General features: G+C 43.2%; 2 protein-coding genes across 2 annotated transcripts in view; one reads left to right on the top strand and one right to left on the bottom strand.

Annotated features, from left to right (window-relative positions):
- Positions 1 to 14,140, bottom strand: part of LOC144129564 (uncharacterized) — a 920,144-nt gene that overhangs the window by 203,518 nt on the left and 702,486 nt on the right. The window lies entirely within an intron of this gene.
- Positions 6,285 to 11,101, top strand: LOC144127664 (uncharacterized). The gene is made up of 2 exons (XM_077660609.1): positions 6,285 to 6,331; positions 10,192 to 11,101. The coding sequence occupies exons 1-2, from the start codon at positions 6,285 to 6,287 to the stop codon at positions 11,099 to 11,101; spliced, it is 957 nt and encodes a 318-aa protein (XP_077516735.1).

Here is a 14,140-nt window from a genome sequence, read left to right as displayed (position 1 = left end):
GTACGTGACGATGACAACTACATTGCAAGCACAGCTCGAGAGCTTGGCAGTTCACTTAGACAGGATGTTAAGATTTCTCCAAACTGACTGCTCATCCGAGGGAAGTGTTTGAAGTGGCCGACTCTAAACTGGAGTGGCACTGCCTCTTCGTGATGTGCTAAGCCTTACCTCGCGTCTAGTGTTCTAGTATCGCGTCTGTCTTCTAGTCTGTCTATTGTGGCGTTTTCTAAAAGCTTTGCAAATTATTTAGTTATTGTAAATGCAATATATTTTCAATTAAATAAATACCATGCTTAAAAAGTTGTGGCGATGGCGTAATGGCATGATGTAGCGGCCAGCGGAACTGATTTTTTAGCGCCGCCGCAAGTTCGGATTTTGCTCCCACAGCTATGAAGTTTATTTTGTTTGTGCCTTTCCTAAGTGCGATGCCGGCTTTCCGCTGCATTGAGGCTCTTATGCTGTCGCTTAAAATAAAACACTATTCAGGGGACTTGATGATAAAGCAAGGCGCTAAAATGTAGCATTTGGGCTGAATAATGGTAATCACTAACTCCCTGAGTCTGCAGTGAACGATTCCTGTGATCGCCATTTCAGTGCTCTAGCGCTTCCACTCCGCTGACAAGCAACTGTCTGCCTGTCCGAAGCTTGCTTTTGGCACGTGGGTCACCTGCGTCGCGTGACGTCAACACAAGCTGCCCACAAGATTATGAGCAAACATCTCACAGTGACGGTTAAATTAATGACTAGTCGCGAAAGATTGCTCAGGAAGAACATGGGTCCCATAAGCACCAGCGATGGCAGCACCTGCCATTGCAGGGCAGTGGCGCGTAGCTTAATTGCTGCAACTCTGCACTTGAAGCGGAATCAGGACTCCCAGCCATCTGTGAATGTAGAAAAAAAACAATTCTACCGCAGTACGTCTAAAATAATGCAATATTCAGCAAACTTGCATCATATAATTATCAACCCAAGTAAGCCAGTTAAGGTCAAGCAAAGGCATTGAAAGTCAAGATTAAACTATGATAAGCCAGGGCTAATGTTGCTAGTGCATTATAATTCATAATTAACACCAGGCAAAACAGCGCGTGGTTTTTGCTTCTACTTCTACGCACTATCAAAACGCTGAGTCTCAATTCCCTACCATGCCTGCAAGAAATTTCTTTCGTAAGAAGATGCGCTAATACATGGTCACACGTCTCGCCAGGGACCGAAATAAACCAAGAGATGTTCCTGTTATTTGAAGAGCAGAAAAACGTTTTCTTTTTTTTAGCACCTCGTACATGCAAGGCGGAGCGAGCGATGATTCAAACCAAGCTGGTTAAGCTGCTGCTGATCTTTTTTTCTAAGGCAAGAGCGCAGTTGTTGGCTCTGCCAACACATTGTGGCACCGGGTTCCTATACCAGTATTCAAGCAAAAATAAAAAAGTAGAAAGACGACAAGGCTGTGCTGAACTATTCACAGTGTGAATGAAAAAATTACACACCAACGCTGCCAACAGAATATTCTCTACTTTGATTTGACAGTGGAATTTCGTAGTAGTAGTTTGCTGCGCTGCAGCCAGTTCTTTGAACCATCACTGAGCAAAAAATTGATTTCTTTCCGGAAAGCATGGCTCAGAATTTGGGAATTCAACAGCCTTACTAGGTATAAGTTCTACAAGCTTTACCGTTCACTCTGTCAGAATCGAGGCTGATAATGAAAATTTTGACTGCAGTACCAGAGATTACGTTGGACCGGCTGCCACGGGCACGGCCCAGCAAGTGCCCCCTTGTTAGTGCACTGTACAGGGTGTTTCACCTAAGACTTTATAAAATTTTTAAAAATAGCCTTTTAAGTTAGAAAATCACTTTTTTCGGCATAGCATAGTGAGTGGTGTGGTAAATACTGGTGACGGAAGAGGTGTGCGGCACCCCGCCTTTCGTGGTGTGCTTTCAAAGTGCAGAAAGTACGTCTTCCCAAGGGACCCTCACCCTAAAAACTAGAGCTTTAAAACAGGAATTCATACCGGTCTTCACAGACAAAAACTTCGCAGTGTGACTCGGGCTCCCACCCTTGCTCTCAAACAGTCTTTCTTGCCCTCCATCACCCTCACCTCTTCATGTCTTCCCTCACTACAGTACTAGAGACGACTAGGAAATATAATCAAGGATAGTCGAGCGAAAAAAGAGAAAAAAGAAGAAAAACTAGCAATGTGGCAGTGGAACTGCAGAGGTTATAAAAGAAAACAAGGGCTATTACAACAATACATTGACACGCGAGTATTACCTCCGGACATAATTGCGCTACAAGAAACAAACGTAGAACCAAAATTACAAGGCTGTACGGGCTACGAAAACCTGGAGGAAGAACGAAAAAGGACAGCGATTCTAGTTAGCAAAAGCCTCACGGCCAGACAAAGTGACAGGATAGCTGACACGGACGTAGAACATGTAATAGTCGAACTAATTCCAAAACAGAAAGGGCAGGAGAAAGCACATTCGTAGTCAATGTATATAGTTATCCTAAGCAAAGAAGGCTAACTTTGAAGAGCTATTTAAAGGAGCCAACAAAATCGCAAAAGGAAATGCGCTAGTTATATTAGGCGACTTCAACGCCAGAGGGGGAAGTTGGGGATACAAGACATCAGAAATAAAAGGCAGGGTAGTAGCCGGCTCGGCAGATAACACGGGGTGCGAGCTAATCACCGACACCGAAAACCCGACAAGAACCGGGAACAGCGTAACCGAAGATGCCTGCCCAGACCTCACCTTCGTCCTGCGAACAAAACAAGCAGAGTTGGAAAACCTGATGGAAAACCTATGAAGTGACCACTATGTAATAGGAACACAAATCACGACATCGGATAAAATGAGGCGGCAAATACGCAAAGCCAGAACCACAGATTCGAAAGCCTTTAAAGTGTCGGACAGCGACACGAGAAGAGGGGAAATTCAGTCGATATCCGAAAGGTAAGATAAACTCAAAGAACAAGTAAAAAAGCTCACGAAAGAAGTAGAACGCAAGAAGCAAACATCAGACGTAGACCTTAGGCTACTCAGACAATGGAAAACAAGAAAGAGACTCACGAAAGGGCGGAAGAGGCAGAAATTGAATAGAAAGCTCAATATAAAAATAGTGGAGATCGCAAGGAAAGCAGAGGAGTATGCGGAGCAGCTTGCGAGACAAAACTGTCAGCAGTTCAGCAATTCACTGAACGGGACCCTGAATACACCAAAGATGTGGAGCATACTCAAAGTCCTACTGGGCCTGACCAAAACCAAAATGACAACAACATAGCCATCCATTGACTGGTTCACCAGTATGAAGGGAGGGATGAATAACTGCTCGAAAAAGTGCGCAAAAATGCTCTGGCGACAGAAACCCGGCCGCTTACACAGAAAGCTATAAAGGGGAAGAAAACCAAGCATTGGACAGGCCCATAACAAAGGAAGAATCTTATGCGGCAATAAGAAGCGCAACAAGCAACACTGCAGCGGGTGCGGAAAAAAATTAACAACGAACTTATCCGCAACCTCAGTAAGGAGTTAGTCGAAAAACTAACCGAATACCTCAACAAACATTGGTAAGCGGAAGGACCCAGAAGAATGTTAACACCCTGGAAATCATCGTGATTCCAAAGAAAGGAAAAAAACTCCATGTAGAGAACCTCTGACCAATCTCTCTCACATGATGCTTGGACAAGATATACGAAAGAGTGGTTACGAAGACTTCAAGACTACATGGACGATAACGAATTATACCCGATCAGCATGGTTGTTTGAAAAGTTTGTTTGAAAAGTATTTATTTGAAGTGTGTTTCATACACTTCAGGAAGGAGGCCAAAAGGCGTGGTGCCTGACGAGGGCCTTCCTCCCTGGGGGTAAGCAAACTGCACTCGGCACATACACACACAAAATAAACAAATACAATAAATGTAGCGGTCGCCATTACACTTGCTGGCATGTTAAAAGAAAAACAAAGGAAAAACTGTACAACAATGTTAAGGTATCTTCGAAGTTGTTAAGATGCGTGCTGTTGGGTTACAGGGAATTATTAAAAGGAAAAAAATATATATACAATCATGTTGACTGTTATCAATTTATAATATGTCACAGGATGTACCGGTTAGTCATGAAGTCAACAGTGCAATCACTTTTCTCTTGTATATTTTTTGAGTTCTGCATTGATGGAGGAGGTCATGAAAATTTCTGTTTTCATTCAAAAAGGTAGTCATCTGATATCTAATCGTTTGGAATCCGTAATTTGTTCTTGATTTTGGTGCTCTTATTGTCATGTGTCGAAGGGGATATGGGTTTTGCGGTAGTTCTGGTGTTGCACAAAAATTAGTTTCAAGATGAAATCTGTTATATGTTTCAAGTGCTAGCCGAAGAGTTTTTAATTGAAAAATTGTCAGTAACCCCAAGCTGTTCCACCACGAGTTAGTGCTATCCAAGTAGCCTAGATTAGCAATTGCTCGTATGGCCTTTTTCTGTAGTAAAAACAAAGCATTTAAATTAGTCTGTGTTGAGTCTCCCCATATCAGTAAACAATAGTGAAGATGTGAATGAATTAAACTGAAATAAAGTTGCTTTTTGAGCCATACTGGCAATAGAAGTCTAAATTTATTTAGAAGGCCCACTGATCGCGAAATTTTTTTTCTTACTTGATTAATATGGTCAGTCCACAACAGGTGTTCATTAAATATAACTCCAAGGAGTTTTATTGACTGTACTCGTTGTAAAATATTCGAATTGTGTAATATGATTGGCTCATTATCTATGACTTTATTTTTAGCTCTGAATATTACATACTTTGTCTTCGCGATGTTTAGTTCTAACCTGTTGGCCCTCAACCATAATGTAAGGTTTTCTAGCCAGAGATTAGCTCTAAATTCTATTGCTTGTAAACTCGCGTCATGAAAGAAAATATTTGTGTCGTCAGCGTATAAAACTGTTTCGGAGGAAGGAAGAATATTAACAATATCATTTATGTGAACTAGGAATAGAATAGAACCCAGTATTGAGCCCTGTGGCACACCAGTGCGTATAAGGCCGTGGCTTGAAGGTATGTCGTTAATCATTGTGAATTGTACTCTGGATGATAAGTAGCTCTGAATAAGATTAAGTGCGGAACCTCGTATCCCATAGAATTGTAATTTGCGCAGTAAAATTTTGTGACAGACCGAGTCGAAGGCTTTTCTAAAGTCTAAGAATAGTCCAAGTGTAAAAATTCTGTTTTCTATATTGTTAATTATTTTATCCTTTATGTGAAGTAAAGCTTTTTCCGTAGATTTCCCTTTCTGAAAGCCATATTGTTCTTTCGCAATAGCTCCGATCTTAATGAAGTACGAAGTAAGGCGGGTATTGATGACTTGTTCAGCAATTTTTGAGAAGACCGGTAAAGCGGATATTGGGCGATAATTGTTAGGATCATTATAGCTTCCTGTCTTATGTACCACACAAACTCTTGCTATCTTTAATTTATCTGGAAACCTGCCTTCTTTGAGCATTTGGTTGCATATATGGGACAACAAAGGTGCGATAATATCAGATACGGCTTTTACTACCTCACCCTTGATGTTATCAGCTCCAACGGAGCAGTTATTTTTTAGACGTATTATATACGAAGAGATTTCGGCTGTAGTTGTTGGGGAAAGAAATATCGAAGGCTTTGGTATGCCTTTAAGATATGACATTGGATCAGTGCATGTTGTTTGCGCAGACTGATTGTCACCAACCGTCAGGAAGTGTTCGTTAAACATGTCTGATAAGGGACGACCTCTGAGTGGAACGCCATCTACCACAATCTCTACTGGAGTTGGCTCGGTTCGTTTTGATACTAAATTGTTGTATGACCTCCATATCTGATTAGGGGCAAGTTTATTAGCGAACGCTTTTGCGTAATATTCCTGTTTTGCGGTTTTTAGATCAGTGTTGAGCTTATTCCTTACAGCTTTATGCAAGTTTAGTATATTGATGTCCTTGTGCTTCAAAAAATCAGCAAAGAGATTGTGTTTTTGCCCTATTCTTTTGTACAGCTCTTTCGTAACCCACGGTTTCTTAGACTTTTTGTACCTAGAGCGGCGGACTAGAGGAAAGGCTTCATAATAGGCATCTTGAAATTTTTTTTCAAAGACATCGTAACAGCGACTAGGATCTTCATTAAAAACGAGTGACCAGTCCACCTCTGAAATCATGCGTCGAAAGCAATATATAGTTTCGTCATTAACTTTCCGATAGAAAGTGTTAGCTGTGCTATTAGAAAAAGTTTTCCTCGAATGGGACAAAAAGACAAAAAATGGAAGATGGTCGCTAACATCGCAGGCCATCACACCCGACTGTACATCATTTGGTAAGAAATCAGTGAAACATAAATCGAGAGCAGTTCTGGTACTTGTGGTAATTCTTGTTGGCAGGTTTATAACATTTGCACAGCTGTAGGAAGACATCATACCAATAAAACTCTTAGAAACTGTATTCTCAGTCAATATATCTATGTTAAAATCACCCAGCACGACAACAGATTGGCTATGTCCTGTAAACGAGTGAAGTACACTGTCAAGGTAGGAAAAAAAGCGTTCAACTTTACCAGACGGGGGTCTATAAACAAGAATTATAATAACACCACAAGATTCGGCAACAAGTACCTCAAAATCACAATCAACAACGGAAAACGACTCTAGGGAGGCGTGTGATACGCCATCACGAAAATACAGAGAGACACCGCCCCCTTTTTTGTTGTCTCTGAACAAAGACACATGAGAATAGTCTTCAAATTGAGCAACGTCAGAGGAATCAGTGAACCAGGTTTCTGTAAATGCTAGAACATCAAATTTATGGTGAAGTAAGTTCAGATAAGCGCCAACGGCATCTCCTTTGTTTCGAAGACTTTGTGAGTTTAAACAAAACATAGAAAGAGGCTTATTTGAATGAGAAAGTAATCCCATTACTGTCTCGTTAAATTCATGTATCGCGTAGTAACTGCGGTTTTGTGAAGATGCTTCGTAATCCATACTGCTAGAAAAGATAAAGAAACACAGAAAAAAAAACTAAGTTGATGGACGCTCACGCCTCCGAATCATCACTTTCAGCCTGCTTAGTTTCCTTGATATTACACAGATCTGCCTCACACGAAATCCGCAGAATTGGTTCACCTGGGCCCTTGCGGACCATCACCTTTCCATTCTTTTGCCACGTGAAGCAGTAACCCATCTGCTGTGCCCTTGTGCGTGCCAGCCACAAAAGATGCTTGTTTCGACTGGTAAGGTTATCGTAGAAGCGGACTTCTGATTCACTGTCAACCAGTTGCTTATTCTTGCTCTTCCAGTTATCTTTTGTTTTTCGAGAAACGAACCGCACTAGAATGGGAGCCTTTCGACCTTTTCTTGTGGAAAGACGGTGAATGCCATGAATGTCGTCTTCAACAAGCGAACGAAGGCCAAGGGAAGCGGCCAACTCATGGATTTTAGGTAAAAGGTTTTCATTTTCTTCCCATTTGACCCCATGAATCTCGAGATTCTGCCGTCTACCATACTGTTCAAGTTCGTTAACTTGATCCTTTAAATCAGAAATCTCCTTCGCACTGACGGAGTCTTCCACTGCTGTAATACGCTCCTTAATGTCTGTTAGTTCACGGTCCTGCTTGGTTAGGCGCTGTAGCACTTCATCATACTTATCCGACATGTGTTGGACAGACACTTGTACATCAGTCACTATTTGCTTTAACTCGGGAAGTGCATTCATCGCCTCAACTAAAGGCATCAGAAGGCATAGCTTTTTTTGCATATCTGTCACGATGCCCATTAGTGCCTGTTGAGAGAGCTGCTGCTGTTCGTTATTTGAACAGCTATGCGTAGAGGAGGAGCCACGTGAGCGACATTGATCGCTGGACGGTCGAGAAGTGCGCACTGACGCCACTACACATGTCCGACATTTCCACTGCGCAATGCTGCTATCGGCCTTTTTGCTTTTGTAGCTTCTGGCTGTTAGACCTGAACATGCTTTTCCAACATGGTAGTTGAATTCGCACGCTACACAGGTTACAAATGGGGAATCGGGTGGGATAACAGCATGGCAGGAAAGACAAGGGTCAGGCTCTTCTTGAGCCGTATGATTAGGCATGGCTATCACTAAGCAACAGCACCCGGCAGCAGCAGCAGCAGCAGCAGCAGCAGCAGACGATGCAATAGAAAAAAAAAATAAAGGAAGCAAAGCCACCAACCTGCGAAGTGGTAGAAAAGCGTCAAGCGCCTTCCAAGACAAGCGTCGGCGATGTGCTACTGCTGCTACTGCCGAATGCAAATGCGGAGCAATGATTCCCAGTATCGCCGAAGAAACCTCGGTAGTTCGAACGTGGTTGCTGGGGCCAATGGGAGCAGGCTAGGTTTCCTGGATGATACGAGGAGATATGGTCCGCAATCTTCGAAACCGTGCGTCGTTGTCAGCAGGAAATTCTTCAGATGCAGCGCAGCCGCAGAGGAGCAATGCGCCAAAAGTTGAACTTGAACGGAGGCCCAGCCGTAAAACTGCGAAGTGGTAGAAAAGCGTCAAGCGCCTTCCAAGACAAGCGTCGGCGATGTGCTACTGCTGCTACTGCCGAATGCAAATGCGGAGCAATGATTCCCAGTATCGCCGAAGAAACCTCGGTAGTTCGAACGTGGTTGCTGGGGCCAATGGGAGCAGGCTAGGTTTCCCGGATGATACGAGGAGATACGGTCCGCAATCTTCGAAACCGTGCGTCGTTGTCAGCAGGAAATTCTTCAGATGCAGCGCAGCCGCAGAGGAGCAATGCGCCAAAGGTTCAACTTGAACGGAGGCCCAGCCGTAAAACTGCGAAGTGGTAGAAAAGCGTCAAGCGCCTTCCAAGACAAGCGTCGGCGATGTGCTACTGCTGCTACTGCCGAATGCAAATGCAGGGCTTTAGTGCCAAGCTGTCGACACAAGATGTGCTGCGGCAGATAAAAGTAAAATACTCAGCGAAATCCCACGCTACGGAGAAAATATTATCATGGCACTCGACATCAAAGGGGCCTTTGATAATTTCATTCACGAAGCCATACTAAGGAGCGAAGACAATCTGAACTGTGCCAGAAAGGCACACGGCTACGTTAAAGCCTTCCTGGCGGGCAGAAAAGCGGCCATCGGGCTAGGACAGCTAAGATCAGACAGTTCACCACTCCAAACAAAGGCACACCGCAAGGGTCAGTTATTCCGCCCAATATTTTCAACGTGGCAATGATAGGACTGGCCAAACAATAAGAGTAAATTGGGAGTATATGTCATGCAATGTACGCCGACGATATCACCATCTGGGCGGAAAAAGCTCCGTTAGGATACCAATAACTCAAGCTGCAAGAGGCCGCAGCATGCGTAGAAACATATGTCAGGGTAAGAGGACTCGCATGCTCAACGGAGAAATCTCAGCTCCTTAGAGTATGCCGGAGACGCAAGACCAGCAACGAGGATGATCCCCTGGAAATCTACCTAGAGGGACAACAGATCCCGGAAGTGACGCAATGCAGAATACTGGAGATGTTGGTGCAAACAAACAAGCGCTGCCCACACGCCCTGGCCCTAACCAGGACTGCAGTAAACCAAGCGGGAAAAATGATAAACCGGGTGTCGAGAAGAAGATATGGAAGGAGCCAGACACTCAAGCTGATAAAAAGCCTAGTATTCAGCAGATTGATGTACAGCTTATCGTACTACAACTGCGTCAAAAGCGAAATCCAGCAAATTGATGCCATCTTAAAGAAAGCACTCAAGAGGGCGCTTCAAATTAGTGCTTAGTGGGCGTGAGAACAGCATCAGGATGCGGCCACCTAATCCGCTCTGCTTCTTCGTCCAGGTTACGGCATGGGCTCTGTTCAGCAATGCGCCGCTATCGTCACCTACCCATGAGATCAGCAAGCTTCCCTGCCACTTCAACGACACTTGTGATGCCGCATGTCCGCAAGACAGGCTCATTTTCATCGCCGTCTCTCCATCGCATGAAAGATCCAGATCAACAGCGACATCATTTGCTGCCTATATAAACAGCTGGCGGGCCCCCGGCGCCCTTAGTGGGCGTGAGAACAGCACCAGGATGCGGCCACCTAATCCGCTCTGCTTCTTCGTCCAGGTTAGTTCTGTTACTTCCCTGTGCGCTAAGAAATCGAATGACGTGTGCCTGTTGCTGTTCCCACGCCCGGGAGTTTTGCTTTGTGTGTTCAGTGAATGCATTGATATTCTAAACCAACTGCTGGCGTTGTCCGGGGACGTCGAGCTCAACCCTGGGCCTAACACGAGGCATCAGGTACAGGACTCTCTTCCTGACGTCCAGTCTAAGCAGTTGGAAGATATGTTTGCAATACTGGAGACTTTGAACACGCGAACTGCGAAAATCCAACTGGACCAAAAGGCTTTCATAAAGTCTATTGATGATCTTAGGAAGTCCCAGCTGAAGATAGAAGATTTGAGCGAAATGAACAAAAGATTAACTAACGTTGAGCACCAAACTGTTACCATTGACGAAACCGAGAAGGAAGTACATCCCTTTCAGCAGTTAGTTGTCCAACTTTCTAGTGAAAACTCTCAGCTGCGCGCGCGCCTGTCTGAACTTGAAGACAGGCAGCGACGCGATAACCTTCTGTTTTATGGCATACCTGACGCGCAATCAGGGTCCTGGGCTCAGTCAGAAGAAAAGCTTGTCAAGGTTCTTTCATCCTGCTTGGAAATTCCGACCTCTGAAATTTTGATCGATAGAGCGCACAGGCTCGGTGAGTTCGCATCGAAAAAATGTCGACCAATTATTGCCAAATTTTTATCCTTCAAGGTAAAGCAGAGAATACTGCTTAACTTTTCTAAGCTCAAGGATGAAAAAATTACGCTTAGCGAGGATTTTTCTTTCGCCACCCTTCACGCTAGAAAAAAACTGGTCGAATTTGGCAAATCCGAGCCGCTCACTTTCAAGCTTCGCTTCAATAAGCTTTACATAAAAAATAAATGCTACTCCTACAATCACTCTGATGACTCCGTTCATGAAATACCAAGCGCCTTCCCGTTGCCAACCGACCGTACGGAGGACCCTACGAATGATACCCACAGCGCCTCCGCGCCACCGACCGAACTTGTTACCAATTAGCACTGCGCGAGGGACAGTGCAACTAAGTCCCCGGCCATTACCCCACTTTCTTTTTTGTTCACAAATATTCGCAGCATGATACCTAAACGAGTTGATCTTTGTTCTGTAATTGATGCTTGCGATGCTGACATTGTATGTCTTACGGAAACCTGGCTATCGGCGGAGATAGATAGCTGTGAACTTGTTACCTGTAAAAAGAGATATAACATTTATCGGTGCGACAGGGGTTCTAGATGTGGCGGAGGCGTGCTTGTAGCTGCTGCTGATACTGTTATGTCTTTTCCGATCGATTTTGTAAGCGCGTTGGAACTTGTACTGGTTGAAATTCGCACATGCTCTAGGAAATTGATAGTGGGTGTTTGCTATCGTCCGCCGTCTACCTCCCCCACCTTTGTAGACGATCTTCATGATGTCATTCATATGATTACAGTCTTTTATCCGAGCAGTCCCTTTATCTTACTGGGTGATTTTAATTTCCCCAGCATAGTGTGGTCTAATGTGAGTTCTTATTGTGAACCTTTTTCAAGTGAATGCGACATGTTCTTGAATTTGTGCAGTGATTTTAACTTATCACAGCTTGTAACGCAGGCAACTCGAATGTCACCTACTGCGTCTAATATCCTCGATCTGGTACTCACCACATCGCCTGATGTTTTCCAGCCCATATCATACTTGCCAGGGTTAAGTGATCACCTACTCCTTCATTTTTCTTTGACCTGCGTAGTTCCCCATCAACGTAACCGCAGTAAATATATCAATGATTACAAATATGCTGATTTTGATGCTATTAACCTTGAACTGTCTGTTTTTTTAGACCATTATTTGCTAAGCTTTCATGATCGCTGCGTGAATGCTAACTGGAGCCTGTTTAAAGGAAAAGTTGCTGCGCTCACTGAAAAATATGTTCCACGCTTAGTCATCACCTCTAACCGTCAATCACCATGGTTCACTAAATCGTTAAACGGCTCTGTATTAAGAAAAAAACGCATGTTCCGCTCTGCAAAACTACCCGGTTCCCAAGAACGTTGGACTGCTTATCAGGCCGCGGCCCTTGAATATAAAAGTGCACTGAAGGATGCCAAAGATTTGTTTTTCAATGACACATTACCTTCCCTTTTGATAAATAAACCTAGGTAATTTTGGAGCGTAGCTAACAAAAAAGACAATTCATCTATCAGCCTAAAAGACTCTAGTGACCAACTAATTCATCCTAATGAATGTGAAAATGCTCTAAACAGTGTATTCGTTTCAGTTTTTTCCAAAAATCAGTGTTCGGTAACCCCTGCATATAACAGTGCTGACTTTTTACCGATGGATTCTATTGTCTTTGATCCTGCTGGAGTGGAAAAAATAGTCAAAAAACAAAAGGTTTTTCATTATGTGGTGTTGATAACATTAGTTCTAAGTTCTTGATTAAAACCAAAGTATACAGCACAATATTATTCTCTAACCTATTCCAGCAATCTCTTGAAACAGCATGTATACCTGATGACGGGAAGGTTGGGAATGTGATTCCCTTGCATAAATCTGGTGATCAACATTCCCCGCATAATTATCGACCCATCTCACTTACCAGCATTCCGTGTAAAATCATGGAGCATGTTATTTACTCTCACCTTGCATCGTTCCTTGATTCTAATGCGTTTTTTACGGACAGTCAACATGGATTTCGGAAGTGGTTTTCTTGCGAAACACAGCTTTTTACCTTCACACATGATCTAAACTCATTCCTCGACAGGGGTTTCGTTGTCGACTGCATATTCTTCGATTTCTCAAAGGCGTTTGACAAGGTCTCTCAACTGCTTTTTTTTAAACTTAGTAAACTTAACCTCGACCCTAACGTTCTTAGGTGGCTGCATTCGTTTCTCACTAATCGTTCACAATTTATCACCGCTAATAATGCTTCTTCCTTCACTTCTCCAGTTCGATCTGGAGTACCACAAGGCTCTGTTCTAGGGCCTCTGTTTTTCTTATATATATCAATGACTTACCTGACAATCTATGTTGAACAATAAATCTTATTGCTGATGACTGCGTCTAATACCGCTAAATTAACAGTGACTCTGATATAGCTCTTCTTCAGTCGGATATTGATCATGCTCTTGAATGGACTAACAAATGGAACATGGAACTAAACATAAAAAAGCGCAAGTACATGCGGGTTTCTCGTCGTAACACCACATTGCCTTCATATCGTCTTAATAATTGCAGCCTTGAGTCTCTGCCTTTTTACAAATATTTAGGTGTCTTCATTTCCCATAATCTTTCTTGGAAAGTACACATAGACTATGTAAGCAATAACGCTAACCCCATGCTGGGCTACATACGCCGTAGCTTGAATCTTTCTTCTAGCTCCGTAAAACTGCTTCTCTACAAGTCGTTGGTTCGTAGTAAACTAGAATATTCTGTATATATCTGGGACCCCTATCAAGAGACACTAATATGCCAACTCGAATCTAAACAGAACCGTGCGGCCCGTTTTATTCTCTCGAATTATCACCGTAACTCTAGTGTCAGTGCAATGAAATCAAGCTTATCACTCCCACTACGGTCGCAGCGTAGAAATATATCCCGCCTTTGTCTATTCCATAAGATTTACAACGATAACCCCATACTTAAGAGAAAATTTATAACGCCACCTTGCTACGTTTCAGCTCGGATCGATCATCGTCATAAAGTTGGTATTCTTTCATGCCAAACAAACCACTTTTACAACTCATTCATCCCCAGCACATCGGCACAATGGAATCACCTTCCACGATGGGTCGTCGAAATAAGTTACCATTCTGTGTTTAAATCGGCTTTAGCTAACTTGATGGTAACATAGTCCATGTAATTCTTGCGCCCTGCCGTTTATTCTTTTCAGCTTATGTGGTAGTTCGAACAGACCTGGTCTGCGTGGTATGCTTGTTTGCGTGGTGTGCTTACTTTTATGCTTACTTTTATTCTTTGCTCATAATTTTGTTTTAAATGACTGTTAATTTGTTTGATTGTATTTGCTGTAACCTACCGATTTGCGAGGGCCATATTTTTGTTCAC

This window comes from Amblyomma americanum, chromosome 4 (assembly GCF_052857255.1).
Source record: "Amblyomma americanum isolate KBUSLIRL-KWMA chromosome 4, ASM5285725v1, whole genome shotgun sequence".
Classification (NCBI taxonomy): domain Eukaryota; kingdom Metazoa; phylum Arthropoda; class Arachnida; order Ixodida; family Ixodidae; genus Amblyomma; species Amblyomma americanum.
The sequence above is the reverse complement of the archived record's forward strand: the minus strand, read 5'-3'. Positions and strand labels throughout refer to the sequence as shown.

Coding starts and splice junctions, on each gene's coding strand:
- LOC144127664 (XM_077660609.1), top strand. CDS start 6,285: ATGGTCGCTAACATCGCAGGCCATCACACCCGACTGTACATCATTTG. Junction 6,332..10,191: donor ACCCGACTGTACATCATTTG/GTAAGAAATCAG, acceptor TTGTGTGTTCAG/TGAATGCATTGATATTCTAA.